This window comes from Festucalex cinctus, chromosome 7, assembly GCF_051991245.1.
Source record: "Festucalex cinctus isolate MCC-2025b chromosome 7, RoL_Fcin_1.0, whole genome shotgun sequence".
Classification (NCBI taxonomy): Eukaryota; Metazoa; Chordata; class Actinopteri; order Syngnathiformes; family Syngnathidae; genus Festucalex; species Festucalex cinctus.
Genome location: NC_135417.1, coordinates 3,632,539 through 3,645,555, shown reverse-complemented (window position 1 = coordinate 3,645,555; position 13,017 = coordinate 3,632,539). Strand labels below are relative to the sequence as shown.

General features: G+C 42.3%; 2 protein-coding genes across 3 annotated transcripts; both read right to left on the bottom strand.

Moving 5' to 3' along the window:
• Window positions 1-424: 424 nt before the first annotated feature.
• Window positions 425-8,451, bottom strand: tmem245 (transmembrane protein 245). 2 transcript variants are annotated; one of them, XM_077527571.1, is made up of 18 exons: window positions 7,825-8,451; window positions 7,502-7,619; window positions 7,290-7,385; window positions 6,968-7,075; window positions 6,108-6,311; window positions 5,864-6,033; window positions 5,485-5,508; window positions 4,450-4,554; window positions 4,306-4,388; window positions 4,136-4,226; window positions 3,951-4,049; window positions 3,739-3,870; window positions 2,639-2,761; window positions 2,417-2,562; window positions 2,244-2,344; window positions 1,982-2,156; window positions 1,068-1,262; window positions 425-975 (listed from the first exon to the last, which is right to left on the bottom strand). In XM_077527571.1, exons 1-18 carry the CDS (start codon window positions 8,449-8,451, stop codon window positions 927-929), a joined length of 2,646 nt encoding a protein of 881 aa, XP_077383697.1. In that variant the 3' UTR covers window positions 425-926. The 2 variants fall into 2 exon arrangements, with proteins under 2 accessions (XP_077383697.1, XP_077383699.1); XM_077527573.1 differs by lacking the exon at window positions 5,485-5,508.
• A 504-nt stretch (window positions 8,452-8,955) lies between these two features.
• Window positions 8,956-12,091, bottom strand: frrs1l (ferric-chelate reductase 1-like). Its single transcript, XM_077527065.1, has 5 exons — window positions 11,589-12,091; window positions 10,646-10,730; window positions 10,396-10,534; window positions 9,897-10,143; window positions 8,956-9,823 (listed from the first exon to the last, which is right to left on the bottom strand). The coding sequence occupies exons 1-5, from the start codon at window positions 11,779-11,781 to the stop codon at window positions 9,651-9,653; spliced, it is 837 nt and encodes a 278-aa protein (XP_077383191.1). The 5' UTR covers window positions 11,782-12,091; the 3' UTR covers window positions 8,956-9,650.
• Between the last annotated feature and the right edge of the window lie 926 nt (window positions 12,092-13,017).

Sequence of the window (13,017 nt, the reverse complement as noted above, 5' to 3'; positions counted from 1 at the left end):
CAGACCATGTCATGTTTCATTCAGTCCGTGTTTAGAGTTATATGCTGGGCTGAAATGATCAAAACAAGTTGTAACACTTCAATTGAGGTTATATTTCATAACTGTAGCAACCAAGTTCCTTGCTCCTTCTTGAAACAAACAAAACAGTGATAGTGATGGAGAGCAGGTGTGTGCGTTTCTATTAAAGCTAAATTCTTGTGCAAACTCAGCGCTACTTGTTTGGACACATGAGTAGGGTTGCAAAATACCACATGATTTTCAATATTGCTGGTCTCGTTCCTTATAAATTGCTTCAATAAATCAGTCCAAAAAAGCTGCAAATTGTGTAGGGTTTTTATTTTTAACCTCCCCAAAAAATCTAAATATTTTGGTCTGGTCTTGCAGTGAATAGCAAAAAAAAAAAAGAAAAAATAATAAAAAATAATAAAAATTACCTTTATATAGTCCAAGTCTATTAGACATGGCTTTGCCTAATAGAAGCTCTTAAAAATAGTTCTTTGGCACGAGTTAATTCTCACTAATTGTCATGGAAAGTATCCAACTTGTCAACTGAATATTTCCAATTGTGTAATTAACCCAAACCAAATGTGGTCATTTGCAACTTTACACATGTGTAACTGTAACAAAAAAAATAAAATAAATAAAAAAATGTCCACATGGACGTCTTTGGAAAGTTGTTGTACATTGCACGGATGTGTTTAGAAAATCATCTGACCCTGTCGAGCTGGCATTAGAAAACCTATTTTGGCAACGAGACGACGTGGTCCGTCTCATCTTTTTGATTGACAGCAGCAGGCGCCGTTACGCTCTGAGCGACATTGCAGCAAAGCATTGTGGAAGAGCGGCCGGGACTCCGCCTTCCCTGCGACGGCATCTCGCCGGACCTGCGGAGCCGCATGTGGAGGAGCGGTCGAGCCGGTGTGATGTCACTCATTGCTCTTCTTCAGGATGGTGGGCGTCGACTCAGAGAAAACCCTGAAGGAGGGAAAAAAAATAATAATAACAAAAAAAAAACAATCACGTAAAAAGAATGTGGTGGACATATTGGTTGCCGTGGCGATGGCGACCTGTTGCCAGGCTGGGGCCATCCCGCCTGGATGGGCGTGGGGGCCGCCGAGTTGGGGCTCATCAACATGGCGCTGTAGATGTTGGCCGCCACCACCAAGATGCACAGCAGGATGGGCCCGATGATGGCGCCCTCCAGGCCCAGGTAGTAGGCGCCGCCCGCCACCGCCAAGCCCGTCAGGTAGGGGTGACCCCCCCTGAAAACACACACACACACACACACACACACGATGGCAAAATTTTTGCATACTTCAACAAAGGTGATTACAGCCTATAAGTGTTTTTCAACCTAAAAAAAAAAAAAAAACTAGGCATCTATTTGAGGTTAGGTGTTTATTTAACTGTAGAATATTCGGGACTTATTAGAGCGGGGGGGCATAGAGTCAAATATGGCTAAAAATCATATTTCATAGTGGATCTACATGTTTTTTTTCACCAAAATTCTTTATTTATTCAAGGCGTGGTATTTATTTATTTAACTACAGAATATTAGGGACTTATTAGAAGCGGGACAAATGTTTATGTTGTAGTGGATTTACATGTTTCTTTTTTTTTTTTTTAGAAGGGGGACATAGAGTCAAGTATGGCTAAAATTTACATTTTATAGTGGATATTGATGTTTTTTTTTCCACCCCAAAAAAGATTATTTATTTTAGTGAGGTATTTTTTTAACTGCAGAATATTAAGGAATTGTTAGAAGGGGTAGGCGTACAAATGTGCCATAGAACAGTGGGCATAAGAACTGTAATTAAAGAAAAAAAGAAAAAAAAAAGGCCTTTTTTTGAGAAAATATTGGTTTAAAAACGATTATTGTGTGTGTAACTTTTCTTGACCACATGAATACGCAACAGCATATATAGAATGTGATTGTGAATTGATTCCTAATCACGGCTTATGTTTGCAAAACTGTACACACCCCGAGATGTCCGAGTAGATGGCAGTGTCCACGAAATAGGTGGGCAGCAGGTGGCAGACGAGCAGCAGCGCCGCCTTGACGCCTTCGCCCTGCGCAAGCCAAAGGTCGCACACGGCCGGCACGGCGGCCCAGTACGTTCCCAGGAAGGGCACCGCACCCAAGATGGCGGCCAGGGCTTTTTTTTTTTTTCCGGACGGAGAGAGGGAGAAAGAAGGTTGGAGAGCGAGTGAATTAAAGATGCTACACTTGGCGTAAGACTCACCTGAAGGAATGAAGACCACATTGATGCCGAAGATGGTGTGAGTGAGCCACGTGTACAGGCCGTAGAAGGCGGCCATCTTGAGAGAGGCATCAAACACGCCTCTGCGTACAAACACACATGCTCCTGCTATTTTATTCTACATTCTGATTATTTCTTGCCTGCAAGTGCGCTACCTGATGGCCTCCTCCACAGACTGCCCGATGATGTTGGACGAAGGTCCCGGCTGCGAGAGGGGCGTCAGGCTGATGACCCACTTGACAGGTTTGTAGTACTCGCCGCTGGAGCTCAGCAGGTAGAAGAGGGTGGTCAAGAAGATCACCTGTCATGACACGAGTGCGCGTTTGTGAACAAGACAGAAAGCGAGCGGACGGGGACGAAGGAAGGCGTCTTCCTACCAGGCTGAGGACGAAGTTGAGCAGGGCTGTGCCGCTGTGGAACAAAACGGTGAGGAGCGTGGTGGTGGTGGAGATGAGGAGGCCGACGTTCCTGCTCATCACCACCCACAGAGACTCCAGAATCTGACAGAAAACAACGTTGACCTTTAAAATAGTTGAGGGAATCTTTGACTGACTGATTTTTGGGTCTGTGATTGGATTCAGAATCGATTTTCCATTCAAAATGATGTGATTGACAATGATTTATGATTTATTTTATTTTTTTACGTTTATTAAGATTTGAATTGTAAGAGCCATTTTCCACAAAATCTGCTACTGCTACTCTGTAGTTAGCTATACATTTTCGACCTTTTATAGTACATAATATTGTGCCCACCCTGAGCCAACTCAAGTAGTAACTTACTTGTATTTATTTGGATAACTCAACACAGTACAGTATGTTGTTATCCCACACTCGGTCTACTTCACTTCCTGTAGTGTTCCTCAAGCAACAAGAACTCAAACAAATACTATTGTTACAGTATCAAGCCATGTAATACACTCCAGTAAAATGTTAACTGTAAATCTAAACATACAAATCGAAGTAAATTACACACAGTGCACACTTAAATGCAAACGCACTGTTTAGCTAGCTTAGCTTCCCGTACGAAGCTAGCTCAAAGCTAACGCACAATAGAAAGCGCCATTGATTCGCTAATGCTAATTAGCATGCTACTCGCGGTACTTATCATTCAAAAGAACGGCTATTCATACAAAAACACCGCAGGAATGTATACAGAGAATCATCTAAACATTAATCAGTCATGTGCTCTTCCTACGCTGCAAACAAAAACAACTTTTATTGGCATAACTTGATTGTAACTTTTTTCTTCTACTCTCCAATGGAGCTACAAAGTAAGATTATCTGAACGTGTAGAACCACCACACTGCCCCTAAGTGGCCAAATCGTGTACAACATGAACAGTGCTCCCAATAAAGGCACACACAAACGAGGTCAAGACAGTATAAAAGCGATTTGGGGACATTTTATAACAATTCTGAATCATACTAAATGAGAATTGTGATTCTTATGAGAATCGATTTTTTTCACCATCACTTACAGACCACAGAGTCTCGATATTCTCCTGCAGAAAGGAGGCGATGTCCTTCCAATCCAGGATGTCCACCAACCAGCTGTTTGCTCTCTGAATATTCAACTTGGGCCCACGCGTGCGACCGTGATGGGTCACGTTCTACGAACAAGCACGTGTGTATTTTCAAGAAGGAAAACTCTTTCAAGACAGGCCTGCATTAAGCCGGCGTCCATCGCTACCTTCACAAACCACGAGTGGTACAGTCGGTCCCAAAGCTCCAGCACCTGCTTCTCAATCACATCCGTGTGGTTCACCTTGTCTCCTAACATCTTGTGAAGCTGCAAACATGGTTGGACAATTAGATGTTTAATCTGAAGACTACGATGTAGAAAAAAATTAAAGAATAAATTAGCGTAATGCTAACTTTTTGCGTTATCCATTCCCTGCCGTGCTCGTAGACGTTCGTGGCGGCCGAATTGAGAGCCTTCTGGACCACGCGAGCTTCTGGGAGCAAACTGTGGAAGAGAAGACAGACAGAAGGTCGTTCGTTTATGGACACATCCACGATCCGAACCAACAAAATGGCTGCCATACTTTGCCCACTCCGGGTGGTTGGAGACGGTCTCGTTGATGAGATTACTGGTGACGTCGATGATGTGAGCGCTTTCGTGGTGAACCTGGACCGAGAGGAGATTGCTCAGAATGCACACCAGGATTAAAAATCAATCAATCAAATACCATGGCTGTGAGCAGCAGGCCCATGAGGAGGGTCCCTGCGACCAGCAGGATGATGATGAAGATGCTGATGATTTTATCCAGCGAGCGCTCCAGCCACACCACCATCTGCATGCAGCGACACAGAGGGGACAGGTGTGAAATAAGAAGGGACACCTGGACAAACGAGTGTCATTCGAAAGTAGCTGCTTGGCATATTTTTCAAATATTAAACTGACCTGAATTCACACTGTTTATGGAGCCAAAAACAAAAAAGCAAAGCCAAAGACACACAAGCACACAACATGAAGGTGTGCAAGAAACAAAAGCTTGTAAAGGTGTAAAGCCAACATTTACAGTCATCAGTCATCACACACGTGTGCCAATTTTTTGGGGGGTTGCCAAACATTGACAGCAAACATGAAACCATTTTTTGAATACTAAATGGACTTGTTATGTAAGCTTCAATTGTGAGTGTCAATAAACAGTTTGAAGGCTCTTTTTTGAAAAAAATATTTCACTTCACTATCTGCCAAGCTACTGCTTGTTGTGAAGTGACTTGAGGGGGGGGGTAAAACAGCGCCCTCTGCTGGATTAAAGTCTGCATAAGCCACACACGAAGCAAAAACAAGAGACAAGATGCAGAAGCAGCAGTGGAACCATCATAAATAAATACATTTATTTAATAATTTATTTATTAACATTTTTTTTTTAAATACTTTTTGTTCTGTATTCTTTTTTTCTTTTTCTTTTTTGAAAATTCTAAATAAAATATTTGGAAAAAAAATCAATAATACATAAATAAAAGTCCCATGATCCTCTACTGCATCTTCCTGTGAGGACAAACTGAAATCTAAATGCAGGAAGTCAAGGACAAGCATGTAGACTGGAAATGGTTATAAAGGAGGTTTTAAAAAAAAAAAAAAAAAAAAAAAAAAAGCCAGTCCAAGCATGTGACTTCTCTCTCACACACATGCATCAATATTTCATCGTCTTTTTCCCTCTTCAGTTCATCGGCACACACGCTTTGCTAATGGCCTCTCATCAGCAAGTCATTACCTGCTTGTTAAGCCAATGCCACAGCTTGGAGAGGAGACAAAGAGACATTGGGAAGATTGTTATTGGAAAGATTTGTGCAGGAGTCAGCGCATTTCCCCCCCCCGCGTGCAACACAAAATGTGTGTTTGGGTGCAGGAAGGTGGCAAGTAAGGAGTTAATTTACAGGGCGGTTGCTGGGGTGTTGACTTTGAACGGGAATTCAAGTGCTCAAATTGAATACTACAATCCAATCCAGTAAAAAAAAAAATATCTTTAACGTCTAAAGCCGTCAATGGCAGTGAATGAGTTCAAATCCAGTTTTGTGTGGACGTCTTCCAAAATGCACGCATGCTCGTGAGGACATGACCACACAAACAATTGGGCTGAAAACAATCGCTACCTTAGTGTCAATACGCAGCAAGAACTGGGCCAAGCCTTTGATGGGACCCGGCAGCAGAGCCTCCTCTCGTTCCCGCCCGAACTTCTCCAGCACGGCCCACCACGAGCTCAGAGTCTTCGCCGCAAAGCTCTTCAAGCCAAAATGGACCACCAGCTTCTTCATCACCCACACTAAACATCAACACAGGTGTGAGGTGTCACATCTGAGAGGGGGGTGGCGTACGGAATTTCGGGGTGCTTGTTACCGGCCACGGGGATGGGCAGGAGCTGGAGGACCCACATGTTGAGCCAGATCTGGACCAGGACTATGGCCCACGCCAGGAGGACGAAGTAGATGTCGCTGGCCTTGTGGGAGGATTTTTTCTGGAAGAGGCCGGACGGTACTTTTCGAGAGCTCTGAGGGAAGCCCGGGGTGGTGGGGAGGTTGTCCACTGAGTCGCTGACGCCATCTTGTGTACGTGCATGTTAAGACAAAACAGGAAGTGGATGAAATCTCTGTTTAAATTTCACATGGTTTAAAATGTTCAAGTACTCAATGAAATCATATCTGATTATTTGTTGTGCAATTAAAAAAAAGTCAACACACCCCTGCTCAAATGTTAGGTTTTTCTGAAAGAAAATAAAGAGACATAGATAAATAATGTCACAACTTCTTACACTGGCAACAAAATCTCAGGGGGTGGCCATTTTGTCACTGAAAATGACATCACGGTTCCCCAGAGCTCCAGGTAACAACCAATCACGGCTCACCTGTTTTCTGAAATTGGTCATGTGATGTTCACAAGTCATGATTGGTTGTTGCCTGAGCAAATGTGATGTTATTTTCGGTCGACAGCAAAATGGCCGCCTCCTTGATATGGTTGGGAACAGGTCAATTTTGCTGCTTACTTCATATTGTGCAAATGCAATATTAATGAGAATAGCATGTTTAGACCAGGGGTGCCGCAAAAAAAACATGAACTAATTTGCTCCCAAAAATATATAAATACATTCTATTTTAAATGTTTTAAGTGTCCCAAAGACGTATTTATACATTGTTTTTTTTTTTTTTTTTTTTTGAAAACCATTACAGTCTTTAATAAAAATGAAATAACGGTAAACTCACCTGTAGTGCATCTTTCACTATTCTCAGTTTTGGACTGCAGGCTGCCACAGGCAATGGCCATATAAATAGTGTTAGCAGCAAACGACAGCACCTGCCCAGGTAGCTCTCCTGAAGTGGTCAAAGAACAGAAAAAGAAAATCCTCACAAGTGTGTAATACAACAATAGTGTTAGTGATTGCTTCATCATCTCATTGAAAAGCATCAGCCGCTGTGCCTATTCTTGAACACTTGTGGGGGACATTACAATTGCACGGCAATAGTCAGCATTTTGAATTATTGATAGCAGCCAAATCAGACACAAAGCCCATTGGTTAATCCTCACCTCTGCCAGGGACAGGAGGCTTCTCTTGGGAGCCCACAATGAGCAGCAGCACCACCACCACAAATAAAGGAACCCTCCACGAGCCAGTCAAAGACACTAGATAAAAAATTATCGACTATGACTTAATCTGATAAAGATCCCACGAGGGTCAGAATGAAATAACCCATTGTACTAAAAATAAAAAGGGACTTTCTCGTGTTACCTCCACTCACCAATATAGAAAAGCAGAGTGGTCCACACGGGCAAGGCGGCGGACCGGAGGTAGCCTTCGGTGTGGGGGCTCCATTTAAAGCAAACTGCCAATAAATAGCCGATGACTACTGCGCAAACCTGTCGGCACGCAACAAAGAATGTTTAGCACACTGGAGATCATGTGACAGAGAATGGAATCATCTAGTCATAAGATAGCCGTGACAACACAGCTGCTGGATCCTGGAAAACTGACAAAGCGTGTTTTGGTTGACCTATTTTGACAACCACACCCAAAGGGTCTTTTATCACCAATGGCCCCAACTGTCATTGCCAATCCACTCACCCAGATGGCGTGGAAACAGTCCAACCCCGCCGCGATGATCCCCCACAGGTACCCGAGAAGCACCTGCATGCCGACGACGCTCCACGACAGGTAGAGGACGTAGAGAATCGGCGCCCCAGCTCCGACGGCCAACAGCAGGGGGAGCTTCTCCATCACCTGGCGGCCCATGAAGTCCACCGTGTGGTTGACGCACCACACCGGCACCAGCAGAGTGCCCACCACGATGGGCGTCCCGGTGTCCTGCAGGCCGCTGAGCCAAGAGCGTCCGAGTCGGGCGAGGGAGTGCTTGAAGGGATGGAGGAAGGTGCCGCACAGCACTGCCCAGAGAAGCGGCCGCAGGAAGGCTTCGAGGATGAAGTAGACCAGCACCGCCGCCCCGCAGCAGATGGCCACGAAGATCATCGCCCCGGTGTTGTAGAAGGCCTGTTTGATGTTTTTGTCGAATTTGAGCGATGACGGCTGGCTTAGCAGCTGGCTAACCATCCCCACGGCCGGCTGGACGCTCTCGGAAAACGACACCGAGTACGGGCGGCCCGGGCGAGGGCTCTCCGACGGAGGACCCGCGGCAGGGTCCGGTGACGAGTCCTCCTCGTCCGCCATGTTTACCCCAAACTCGCTTGTTGTCATTCGCCGCGTGTGAAAGGCTAACGCGTGACGTAACCATGACGAATGGCACAATGGGAAACGTAGTTTCGCAAAGACGCTAACCTCAAGTCATTTAACTCTTTTTGGATAACATTTTCTTGTAAGACATTTGAACCACCTGTGAATATGAATGTGTAGTGTTATTTTATAATTAATTATATATTATAATTAATATTACACATTTAATAATTATGACGCAGGGACTGTTAGCCCTTTTACGACAGTGCTGCTAGCTGTTAGCCGCTAACGTATGCCACAGGTGATTGAATCGACAGTCATAATTCACATTAAAACAATCTGGGGCGGAAATATGAATAAGCAGATTTTTTTTTTTTGTACAAAAATAAATCAATTTACCATATTCATATTTATTCATATTCACCCTAATATTAAATATAGGTCTAGTATCCCGTATGCTAAAAGCGGGTAGTGAACAGGGACTGACTACAAAATTTTTTTTTTAATGTCTTAATTTTTAATGGTAGGTATCACATTGTACTGTATATAGTGCAGTATAATAGATGTGAAAGACATTATTTATTTATTATACAAATTTTAATCCCTAAAATTGATTTCTCCATTAGGGATGAAAATTGTATAATGAATACACAATAATTGTAATAAGTATTTTATTGAACATACGCAGCCATATAGAAATTGTACAACATTAAGTTATTGCAATTAGTATCTCATCTATCAGACTCTCATTGTAAAACAGTGCACATGGATAAACAAAAAGAAATTTTAAGTATGAAACTGGTAGATGTGCATATCAGCGGAAGTGCTAAAAAAAAAAAGTGACCAAGTTTAAACAAAACAACCAAAAAAAAGGATGCAGGCTGTTATTGGTTGTTTCTGTCCTTCAGCCAAGTTAAATCAGGAGCCAGTAAATATTTGCCATCTGCTCTTTTTTTTTTTTTTCCTCCACTTTGCGTTGATTTCCGAGCACATGCTGTGAATTTATCTACCGGCATGTGTAGTCCGCTTAGTAACTGAAAATAACAGTCCTGTGCAAAACTTTTGGATTAGTTTGCTTTAGTTTGGCAGCAGCACATGATTCCCCTAAAGTATACTGTGAGTTACATTACATCGATATATTTTCTTTCAAAATGTCTAATATTGTGTGTAGTAATGGCAACTTGTTTTTATTGCTGCTACATCTTGTCCGTCCATCTCCGTCGTCACGGCGTTCCCATCAGCAAGTAGAAGGTGAGGGCTACTATGAGCAGTAGGCAGAGGGGTGAGTTGAAGGTCTGGTAGGCTGTGGAAGGCATGAAGATGTCCTCGTATTTGTAAATACTGACCATGCGGTCGCTCACCGGAGGACTGTCGATGTCGTGTCTGGTGATGGAGCCTGTAGGACACGAGACGATGATGATGAGATGATGCCAAAGACAAATAGTGGCGCAAAAAAGGTCAAAGGTCACCTTGTATGGCAGGCCCCCAGGCGAACAGGTAATACCACGACAGGTGGAGGTCGACGAGCGTCTCGTCTCGCGGCACGTAGAGCGGCCGCTTGAAACGGCAGGTCACGCGGTTGTTCTCGAAGATGCCCTCCTCGTCCCTCGCCGGGTTCCTCTTGATCTCCTTGGCCCACTGGCCGACGTTGTAGAAGTGATGGATGCGCACGCGGCCGTTGTCGTCGTGGACGCAGCCCATGACATCATCGCCCCCCTGAGGAACGCGATCGGTTGTTGGTGAGATGAGGAGGAAGTGGTCAGACTGTGCTGACTGGCAATTAACATGACTTTGAATGTGATTGGTTAACACTCCAGTCCCATTTATGAGGGTGTGCACACTTGTGCAACACCATTATCTCAGTTATTTTTGCTTCCCCCCCTCGAAAAGATTATATTTTATGTCATTTTTCTGAAAAATGTAGCTTTTAATCAGGGGTCAAACAAACTCAAGAGTACTTCAGCTCACCATTTTCTTGTCCGAGGAGAAACCTACGGCCACCCAGCCGTCAGTGTCTGCGCTCATCTCGTACTCCACATCCGTCCCGATGCGACGGTAACTCAGGAAGTAGTCACATGTCTCCGCGTCGCACCCAGGCTTTCCATATCTAAACACGCAAAACACATCGGACTTCCAAAGTTACGTCATGTTTTAAACGGGGGTATATTGTGTGATTATTTAAGAATAATAATTAAAAAAAAAACGTGCTTGCTTTTACCTGATGCAACCTTTGGTCACGCCACAGTCACTGACTTTGATTTTGGCAAAGGGGTCCACTGGTGGTGCGGTGGGAAAAGGATAACCTGCAAATATGCTACATCAGCATTTCTCGTGTTTCTCACATAAAAATAAAGGGTACAGTAATGAAAATACAAAATATATATATATTAGTTCAATATTATACATTAGTTCGTATTTTCATTTTTTTATATTTTATTTTACATGCTATATGCAACACATTTTAGTTGAACCATTTTAATAAAACTTATTTTCCTATATTTACAGTGTTCATGTTCAAACTGCATAAAGAATAATTCTTTGTTTACATTTGGTAAAACTTGTTACAAATAAAACCTCTAATTCAAAATAATACCTTAAAAGCTAAATATTTTATTTCAGATTGTACTTGGTGTCAAAAGTTTGAGAACCACTGATCTATATATCACCAGGAGTTTTTGTATATTTTGTATATTATGTATTGTAACGGGTCTGCACTATTGTATTATTTATTTAAACCACATCAGCCAAAAATACTAATAAAAAATATTGCAATCATGCACCAAAAGTATGTCCATTTTTTTATATATTTTTTTTACATACACACAAAAATGGTCTTTATAATGAAGGAATTGCCACAATTTTATAACACTTCCATTTTCAAGAGTTTTTGGACTGAAATCACATTTGATTTGATTTCATATCCATTGAGGTGATTGTCTGAGCATGCAACACTGACATTTATTAATTTATTTTTTTTACAGATTTACTTGCCGGCTACCGTCCAACTCACTTCGTCTTTATTTACACGTACAGAAACGTAGAAATTTGAGGGAGGGTGGGGGGTGTCCACCCTTAGGGGAGCTGGCCTGGGTGCTGAATCACAGTTTTCTGCTTATGTATAGATCGACATTGTTCTATAGGTTGAGGTTGAGGATACTCACCGTCATCAGACAGATATCTGGACTCCAAGAACTCGGAGGCGAAGGTGCTGTACGAGTCCTTGTGGTGCTCCTGGTGGCCCGGGTCTCCGTGGTCCCCGTGGCCGGCCCGCAGTGCTCCCTCGTCGGTCGGGCTCGGCGCGACCCCCCGCCATCCGCTGACGTGGATCATCAGCGGCCACAGCGCAAAAATCATGGTCGCTTTTCGATCAAAACAAATGCACTATAATACAAAAGTGGTCATAAGTAAGAGCAGAGGCTCATTTTTGTTGGAATCCCGTCGCAGGTGTCCATCTTCATCGTCTTCAATTGATGTTTATTAGGCGGATCAAACTCATTTTTATGGGGGGGGAGAAAGAAGGTAACTGAGAAGCTAATCCAAACGATAACTAGCTGGATTTGTAATCTCGCCGCCTAATTCACACACAACGATCGTAATCCTCTTCCGAATCACGATAGCGATGTCCACTGGCGCACGTTAATGATTACTATGTGAGGAGGTCGGGATGAAATGGTTTCGTCCGTCCTCGCTCCGTCAATATGGCATCCAATCAGGGGGAGGTACGTCATCAAACGTACACTGGACGAGAAACAATCTGACATTTACAGTTTAGAAAGGTAATTCGTTATTTACGTCTACAGTTTAAAAGTAATGTCATCAACAAATGTTGCACGAATGTATATATGTTACTGTATTTTATATAGTTATCATGTAATGCATGTGTCACACGGCTGTTTAACACTGTGTAAATTGTTGACATATTAGTCTACATAAAATATGTTGCATACAGTGTTGTGGTTGGCTACATATGCATCCATAAAATAACATACATATAAACAAGTCTCAGTATGACCCAGTTCAAATCATGACACCAATTCAGAATACTGTAATTACAAATGTCGTTAAATTAATATCACCCTGACAGTGTCAATCAAAACTTTCACAACACATGACTATACTATATTTGATGAAGGTGGAATATTAAATGTACCTAATGAAATGACCCGTGTGATTATTTCAAATAGCACAAGTTACGAGGAAGTTTAAAATAATAAATGATACATGCATCTCCAGCTCACCCAAATGTCATATTTATCTTCTGTGAATATATTAATTTAAAAAACAAAACATATTTTATTGAATTTAGTGAAGAAACCCCACATAAAGTACTAATATAAAACCAAACCTAAAAAAAACTATTAAAAACTACTAAAATGATGAAAAACTCTAAAACTGAAAAATATTTGCAACACAAATACTGTAACAGTAGCCTACTGTTAACGAATTATATATGTACGTATATTGTAAATATTGTACAGCATTTTGCACGTTAAGTGTATTATAATTTTAAAAACATATTTAGTTCTAAAATGTACAACTTGTTTAATGCTAAGAATAGTTTTAAAATGTTTACTTTTTGATTTGAAACAT

Excerpts from the sequence above, each read along its gene's own strand:
- tmem245 (XM_077527571.1), bottom strand. The coding sequence starts at position 8,451 with ATGACAACAAGCGAGTTTGGGGTAAACATGGCGGACGAGGAGGACTCG. Across the intron at positions 6,312-6,967 it reads TAGTGAAAGATGCACTACAG|ATGGCGTCAGCGACTCAGTG; the intron begins GTGAGTTTACCG and ends CACGTACACAAG. Across the intron at positions 5,509-5,863 it reads TGCTGCGTATTGACACTAAG|CTGTGGCATTGGCTTAACAA; the intron begins GTAGCGATTGTT and ends CTCCTCTCCAAG.
- frrs1l (XM_077527065.1), bottom strand. The coding sequence starts at position 11,781 with ATGATTTTTGCGCTGTGGCCGCTGATGATCCACGTCAGCGGATGGCGG. Across the intron at positions 10,731-11,588 it reads CAGATATCTGTCTGATGACG|GTTATCCTTTTCCCACCGCA; the intron begins GTGAGTATCCTC and ends GCATATTTGCAG. Across the intron at positions 10,144-10,395 it reads TCTCCTCGGACAAGAAAATG|GGGGGCGATGATGTCATGGG; the intron begins GTGAGCTGAAGT and ends CGCGTTCCTCAG.